Source organism: Silene latifolia, chromosome 10 (genome assembly GCF_048544455.1).
Source record: "Silene latifolia isolate original U9 population chromosome 10, ASM4854445v1, whole genome shotgun sequence".
In the NCBI taxonomy this organism is placed as follows: Eukaryota; Viridiplantae; Streptophyta; class Magnoliopsida; order Caryophyllales; family Caryophyllaceae; genus Silene; species Silene latifolia.
The window spans coordinates 17,418,875-17,427,765 of NC_133535.1; the positions used below are offsets into that span (position 1 = coordinate 17,418,875).

The 8,891-nt window shown below is 36.4% G+C and overlaps 1 protein-coding gene across 1 annotated transcript; it reads right to left on the minus strand.

The window, feature by feature from the left end:
• Positions 1-4,475: 4,475 nt before the first annotated feature.
• Positions 4,476-4,991, minus strand: LOC141607206 (uncharacterized). The gene has a single exon (XM_074426566.1). The coding sequence runs from the start codon at positions 4,989-4,991 to the stop codon at positions 4,476-4,478; it is 516 nt and encodes a 171-aa protein (XP_074282667.1).
• Between the last annotated feature and the right edge of the window lie 3,900 nt (positions 4,992-8,891).

An 8,891-nucleotide genomic window follows, 5' to 3' on the forward strand; every position in this document is an offset into this window, starting at 1 on the left:
TATTATCAAGTACTATAATCTTTCTTTATACTCCGCATATTGTTGAGTTTATCTAGACTTGTACTTAAGAGGGCGAGGGATGAATTAAGTACACTTTTAAAACTTTCAACAAGCGAACATGTTAATTGCGATTTCTGTAATCAGTACACAAGCAACCTGAACTGTTCTGATCAACGATAGTGTTGTACTGATTAGAATGCGAACGTAAATGATACACAACAAAAATAACGAAATTGAAAGTGCGAGAAATAAGAACAAGAACACAGGAATTTGGAAGTGGTTCGACATACTGTTGAACTTGATAGTTCATCATGATTAAGATGTGATTTGATTAAATGTTTAGAAAGAAAGATTGAGAGAGAACGAGAGAGAGAGAGAATATAGCAGAAAGATTTGTGTATTGTATTATGAGTAAGATGAGTAAGTTGTGTAAGTTGTGTACAATTGATGAGATAGCTATAGCTTTTATACTATGGGTAAACCGACATTATGGGAGGTCTAACAACCTCTAACTAACTCCTAACAAACTTCTAACTAAGTTTGTTAGGTTATATTCTATCACCCCTCCTCAAGTTGGAGACTGTGAAAACAGACCCAACTTTGACTGAATGAAACCATGCTGAGGTCCTGGCAAGGCTTTAGTGAAGATATCAGCTGGTTGCTGTTTAGTAGGAACATAAGAAAGACTTATGAGACCTGCTTGAAGTTTTTCTCTTACAAAGTGGCAATCCAAATCAATGTGTTTGGTGCGTTCGTGGAATACAAGGTTCTTGGCAATATGGATTGCAGCCTGGCTATCACACTTCACAGGTATTGGAAGAACATCAATTACATCAAGCTCATGTAGTAGTCTGCTCAACCAGGCCAGTTCTGCAGTCAGTCGTCTCAGGGACCTATATTCTGCTTCAGCAGAGGATAGAGACACTGTTTGTTGTTTTTTAGACTTCCAGGAAAGAAGAGATCCACCTAAGAACACGAGGAAACCACTGACAAACCTTCTTGTTTCAGGGCAGGCAGCCCAGTCAGCATCACAAAATCCTTCAAGATGATAACTAGGTCTATTATTCAGGAGAATTCCTTGACAAGGATCCTTGGAAATGTATCTCAACACATGGATAGTTGCTGACCAGTGCTGATCTCTTGGAAAGGCCATAAATTGGCTAAGTAATTGGACTGCAAATGCTATGTCGGGCCTGGAGTTTGTTAGGTAATTGAGTTTCCCAACAATCTTCCTGTATTTTGCTGGGTTGTCGATTAAATTTCCTGACTCAGCAGTTAACCTCAGTGTGGCATCTAGAGGACTGTTGACATGTCTTGTATTGTCACATTTGAACTCCTTGAGCAATTCAGTAGCAAATTTTCTTTGTGTTATTATCATACCATTTGGAACTGTTGTAAATTCCATTCCCAAAAAATAATGTAATTTGCCTAAATCCTTGATTTTGAAGGCATCTTCTAAATATTTCTTGAGACTTTCAATTTCTGTGGAATTATTCCCAATCATTAGTATATCATCTACATAAATTGCTAAGTAGACTACTTTTCCATCAGATTTCTTGGAGAATAGTGAATGATCATTCAGGGATTGCTTATATCCTTTTGCTCTTAGTGCTTGACAAAGCTTGGCATTCCATTGCCTAGAAGCTTGTTTGAGATCATATAAGGATCTCTCAAGCTTGCAGACCATGTTAGGTTGAGAAATTTCTAATCCAGGAGGAGGCTTCATATACACCTCCTCGTGCAAATCTCCATGCAAAAATGTGTTATTAACATCTAACTGACAAAGCTGCCAACCTTTCTTGACTGCTACTGCTAGTAGTGTTCTTATTGTTGTCATTTTCACAACAGGTGAAAAAGTTTCAGTGTAGTCAATTCCCTCTTTTTGTGTGAAGCCCTTGACTACCAGTCTTGCTTTGTACCTCTCTATGGTACCATCTGATTTGTGCTTAACTTTAAAAACCCACTTGCAAGAAATAGTTTTCTTGCCAGCAGGAAGAGGGACAAGAGACCAAGTACCATTAACTTGTAAAGCTTTGAATTCTGCTGGTATTGCATTCTGCCACTCAGGGTACTTAGCTGCTTCATCATAATTTCTTGGCTCTTGTATAGTAACACTATTTTATATGCTAGAAACAGTAGCACAAAAAGAACTAGAGGAAGAAAAATTCTCACACAGAGAGGTTAGTGTATGACAACAAACAGCATTGTAAGTCTTTTTCTGAGGGCATACATAACCCTGTAAGTATGATGGTGGTCTAATAGACCTAGTAGATGTTCTTATGCTTCCTGGAACTGTAATGCTATGACCCGAATTATTTGTGGTCTCAGTATGTAAAATATTCTGGTCAGTTAAGGGACCAGTGTGTATGGGATTGACCTGGACAGTGTTATCAGGATTTGTGGTTGCAGATGGTATATTAAAATTTGGACTAGCAGAATAGTCAGTGACAAGTACAGGAATGTAACTAGCCTCAGAATGCTCAACATAAGGAAATATATGTTCATGAAAGATAACATCTCGAGAATAAATGATAGATTTAGTCTCCATGTTTATAAATTTATATGTCTTCTTACCATAAGGATAACCTAGAAAAATGCAAGTAGTTGCTCTAGGTGCAAATTTGTCCCTGCCAGGTTTACTAGTTGAAGCATAGACAAGACAACCAAAACTTCTCATATGGCTTAAAGTAGGAGCTTTACCAAATAAAACTTGAAAATGAGACAAGCCTTGCAAAATTCTAGTTGGTAACCTATTGATAATGTAAGTAGCTGTTAGAATACATTCACCTCAATATTTGGTAGGCAAGTTTGATTAGAATTCTAAAGCTCTGGCTATTTCTAATAGGTGCTTATGTTTTATCTCTACCACTCCATTCTGTTGAGGAGTATGAAAGCAAGTAGTTTGATGTACAATGCCATTATCAAGGAGAAATTGAGATAAAATGTACAATGCCATTATAAGATCTTATAACTTTGATATTCTTGCCAAACTGAGTACCAACCATTGCAATAAAAGTCTTGATAAAGACAAAAGCATTACTTTTACAAGATAAGAGATGAGTCCAAGTACACCTACTAAAATCATCAACAATGGTGAGAAAATACTTGTAGCCATTGTAAGTTTGTGTATGGTAAGGACCCCACAAGTCTATATGAATTAACTCAAAAGGTTCAAAAGAAATAGATTCACTCAATTGAAAAGATAATTTATGCTGTCTTGCTTTAGCACAAATGGAACAAGAAGTAAAATCACACTTATTATCATTCACATTACAAATTTGCAGTTGCTTTAGTTTGTACAAAGGAAGATGTCCTAACCTATGATGCCATACATCACTAGAGACAGATAAGATTGCATAATTAAAACTATGTTTATTAAATGCTTGCTCAGAAGCAGCATTAGTAAACTCAGCAGAATGAGAATTGGTATGTGTCTCAGCAAGATGAATGTTAGGTTGCAGAAGATAAAGATCATTATAGTTTTTACCAAGGACCAGGTCAGGGGTGAAACTAACAGTGCTACTAAATTGCTTACTTAGTTTACTAATGGACAGAAGATTGATCTGGAAGAAAGGCACATATAACACATTCTGCAATGAAAAACCAGGAGCAACAAGTATTGTGCCTATGGTATTGATATATATTATCTGACCATTAGGTAAAGATATACTATAAGGCTTCTCTAGGTGTCTAAAATCAGAAAATAAGGCCTTATTAGAGCACATGTGATCACTAGCACCAATATCAAGAATCCATGTATTTAGAAAAACACTAAAAGAGGTAGAGTGAACATTACCAGCAAAATTTGCAGCAGATGCAGGACCAGCAAGACCAGTAGAGTTCAAAGTAAAATTATGATTGCTGTTAATGTTGGGATTCTGTGCATTGTCATCAGCAACAGGAGTTTGATAAGAACCCAAAATGCCATCCTGATTATTGAAGACATTTGCTGCAAACCTCTTGTTTCTGTTCTGCAGATGCTTGCAATTGTCAGTCTTGTGGCCAGGTTTATTGCAGTAAATGCAAAAGGTAGTCTGCTGCCTTGGTGGATTCTGATCATTTGACAACCGATTGTAACCTGGAATAAAATTCTTGCCTTTGTAATTGCTATTCGAATTACCAAAGTTTCCATAATTGTTGTTGTTACTCTTCTTGAAATTCCCATCTTGAGAGTAGTTTGCCCCTCCTTGATTAAAGTTCCCTTGAGTACATTGATTATGAGGATAACCAGATTGTTTGAACTGGCGTTGATTATTAGAGGCACCATTCCAATTATTACCCTTATAATTCGTGTTTTTGGCATACAATGCTGCAGAATCAGGTTGAAAAGCAACATTGTTGTAAATCTCCCTTTGCCCTTCTTCTTGTAAAAAACTATTGTATATTGAAGTGATTTTGGGTAAAGGATTTTTCAGTAAAATAGTCCCTCGGATATTGGAGTATGAATCATTGAGACCCATCAAGAATTGGACAGCTCATTGATCTTCTTGAAATTTGAGTTGTTTATCCTTTGCACCACAAGTACATGTGCAAACACAGACTGGATTCATGCCCATACCATCAATTTCATCCCAGATTGTCTTGAGTTTAGTGAAATATGATCCAATATTGTCATTGCCTTGGGAGAAATCATTGAGTTTCTTTTGAACTCCATATAATTGAGCTCCATTAGACTGTCCAAATCTTTCTTCCAACTCTACCCACGCAACTCTTGCAGTACTACTGAAAAGAATTGATTTTGATATCTCTGGAGAAACACTGTTCAAAATCCAAGAAAGAACAGTGTCATTACATCTTTGCCAAAGTAGAGCAGTTGCAGCAGTGGAAGAAGGTCTGGGTATAGTGCCATCAATAAAACCCACTTTCTTCTTTGCAGACAAAGCAGTCAGCATTGCCCTCTTCCAGCCACCAAAACCAGTACCATCGAAAGGAGTAGCAACCAATTTGTTGCTTAGAGTATCAGAATGGTGTATATAATGTGGATCATCCATGCTTATTTATGTTTGTAAGTTTTCTGTTGCCATTTTCTTGAATTAAAGATGAAGATAAAGAAATTGAAGATGAAGATGAATTGATAGACAAATGAAGAAGATGAAGATATGAATGTAAAATTGATACGTGGGAGCTATGCAGAAACATGTTCAGATTGAACCTGCTCTGATACCATGTTGAACTTGATAGTTCATCATGATTAAGATGTGATTTGATTAAATGTTTAGAAAGAAAGATTGAGAGAGAGAGAGAGAGAGAGAGAGAGAGAGAGAGAGAGAGAATATAGCAGAAAGATTTGTGTATTGTATTATGAGTAAGATGAGTAAGTTGTGTACAATTTATGAGATAGCTATAGCTTTTATACTAGGGGTAAACCGACTTATGGGAGGTCTAACAACCTCTAACTAACTTCTAACAAACTTCTAACTAAGTTTGTTAGGTTATATTCTATCATTATATTCTAGCACATACTTCCTAAAAGTCTACGTCCACTATCTCTCTTGTTAATATTTTCCTTATAATCCTATCCAATTACAAAGAAAATCTCCACGATCAACCCAATCCTGCTTCTCGAGTCCAACCCTGTACCTCAATTAACTCTCTCTCACAAAACTGAAAATTACAACACGATTATTTTCTTATATGATTCCCAAGTTAGAACGATGGAAAACAATGATTGCCTAGAGATGTGAGAACTCAAGGATTCAAAATTCGAAAATTGATTCAATGGGCACAACTCAGAAGCTTTATAAACCATTTATAGGATGAGACGAGATGAATCAATTCTGAAAAAACAACACTAAATTTATAGGAGAAGGTTCATTAATCAAATCTTCCAAAATAAGGCAAGAGAATGTTCTTAGGATAATTCTAGAACAAATAGTTTTTATAAACCATTTTGACTTATTCTAGATAAGACCTTGTTCTTTTGGATTTAATTTCAGTTCTAATAAGTTCAGTTCAGTTCAGCTCTATTAAGTTCATTTCAGTTCAGTTCAGCTCCATTCAGTTCAGTTCAGATTATCTTATTTCAACACTAATATTACTATTCTTATTTTATATTCTTATTGATATCATTATATTAATTTATTTACTATTGTTATTATTATTATTGCAGAAATGCAAGAGGATCTCTTATTAATATAATAAAACCATACAAGACCCTTCTACCAAATCTACAAGGAGGTCAGAATAACAACCTTTACAACAAACCTACCAAGCAAAATACAAGATTAAAACAACTTAAGCAAATCCAAAGAACAATTAGCCATCCTTAAAGTAACTTGACTAATGACAAGCTGAACAACAACCTCAGGATCACGAGCAAGACCTTTGAAGATTCGATTATTTCGCTCACGCCAAGTGTGGTAAATAGTACAAAGTAGAGCACATCTGCTACGCTTCTTAATCCAACTACTCCCCCTATTATGAGTGAAGAACCAGGCCAAAATATCAGGGAAGCAAGTAACGGATGTAGCAAAGTTGAAGGCAGCATGTAATAGCAGTCCATATACTATTGTTATTGTTATTGTTATTGTTACTGTTATTATTATTATTATTATTATTATTATTATTATTATTATTATTATTATTATTATTATTTTTATATTTATTATATTTTTTTTTAGCCGGAAAGAACATATATTAAAATGGAAAAGCAGAGTACATCATCATGGTGAGGGGTCGGGGTTAAGGGGCGTGCAAGCCCCTAAAAAATCTACCATACAAAGTTCAATTACAAAGTTAGGAGCATGTTCCCAAATAAAACAACCATTACAAGAGCTTTCGTCATTGAAGGAAAATTTGGCGATTGCATCCGCTACTTTATTGGCTGATCTCTTCTCAAAAACGAGCTCTAAATGAGGAGAGGCTCGTACTAATTCCCTGCACTCAGCAATGATATTAGTAAAGGGACCACAAGAAGGTCGTTTCTCAAAATGGCGGTAACGGCATTAATACAATCTGAAGCAATCACAAATTTACTGGTGGAATGAGTAGCAAAAAGTATCCCTTTAATAATAGAAAGGATCTCACTAATGAAGGGGTTAGGGGCACTCAAACGGCTGGACCAACCCCGTACCCAAGTGTGGGGTAATATCCGTATAAGACCCTTTAAATTTAGGACTATAACGTAAATTTAACATGTGAAATATGGTCATAAACGAAATACAACAATGAAACGATAAAGATTAAGAATCAACCTCGGGTCCTTTGTAGTGCGGCGTAAAGAATGAAAATCAACGAGATTTCCTCCTAATTGTTGCACCCAAGACCGTCCGAGACTATGCCCTTGTGCTAGAAATGCTTTCTAATTGACTTGCAATATTGAGAAAGCTATTGTGAGTTTTGTCGATGTGAGATCTAGGAATTTCAGAGAAAATTGCTCCGAAACCCTAATATTTTCGAGAATGAATGATTAGGTTTCAAAAGGAGAAGAAACTCTCCTTTTGTTCCTTCATTCGGCCGTGGGTTTCATGAGGGGGAGTGGGCTTGTCCACTTCCTCCTTATTAATCTCGTGGTCCGATAAATTTCGCTAAAATGTATACGACGCGGTTTTTATAAATCGTCATCGGTTATCGGCTATTAAAACATCAACTAATAACACGGGTTAGTTGAAGTATTAATACATGTCCGACAAAGACGATATTGTATAATTTATTCAATATACATTAATTAAATATAATCGTTTATATTTAATTTACGAATTAACTGTTTAATTCGCCTTAGCCCATTTTATTTAATCCGTATTAAATATAATATCTCAACATCACATTTTGACTAATTATTAGTCAAATAACTCGGACTAACTGGTTAGTCAAAATTGGCATCAACATGACTGTATTTTCATCTCTTGTCACATCTCTCAAACGTATCCTATAGGTGTGACTTTTAGGGACCAGTTGATCACCGCCATCTGTATGACAATAACGTCAAACTTATCTAGCAAGCCAACCGTTATTGATAAACGTGGATCAACTGATAATAATACCAAAAGTATGCCCTTTGATCCTTTTAGAGATTTATAAGTCCTTGCACTAACTGTTAAGGACACCAGCCCCAACAAGCTCCCACTTGTCCGTACAAGTGTATGTGCAATGACGTTATCCGCACTAACTGGAGGACACAAGCTCCAACAAACTCCCACTTGTCCGTACAAGTGTATGTGCGATAACCGATTCTCATATTCATTTAAAATTTCTCCCACTCAATGTAAAACAATTTGCGGATCCGGATCCGCAAAGGTCGTATTTTACAATCGATCTGTATCAAGAGTGGTTTCCCCGACTAGAGAGTAACTTAACTGATAAAACGAATCCGTATCCGAGCATGGCCATGCATTTCAGTTACAGCTCCTCGAGTGGCCCTGAGAAATATCGAGTACCTGATAAAGGCTGAATATTTCCTTCAACTCGAACTCCTTCCGATCTAAGCGCAGCATGAAATGACCCAGAAAAAATCTACTTGGCCCCCTGTTACGGATGACCGTGAGAAAGAAACCAAAGTCACCCAAAATCTGCCTTAGTCTCAAGAGACAGTCGATAGTCAAAAGAATCGACTCTTAGGATCACCATGGAAGTCCTATCCACGACCGGGCACCGAATGTTATAAAACATTTAGGACTCCACGTCGATGTCACAATTGTGTCCTACGAAATATCCGTATAAACCGCCTCTGTGATTGGTCAGTCAACCGGTTGACTTATGGCTCGTTGAACCCACCATCAACCAACGTCACAAAATAATTGCCAGAGTTATCAGCTCATGTGGGCAATTAAGGACTGAAAAATATAATGTTCGTTCAGTTCACTTTGTGGTGTTCAAAAATTGTCGTACAATTCCACATGAAAAACAAAATATATAAAATATCAAAACGATGATGTCGTAGAGAGTACATAAGG

Bases quoted from the DNA above. Each gene is read 5' to 3' on its own strand.
- LOC141607206 (XM_074426566.1), bottom strand. From the start codon at position 4,991: ATGGATGATCCACATTATATACACCATTCTGATACTCTAAGCAACAAA.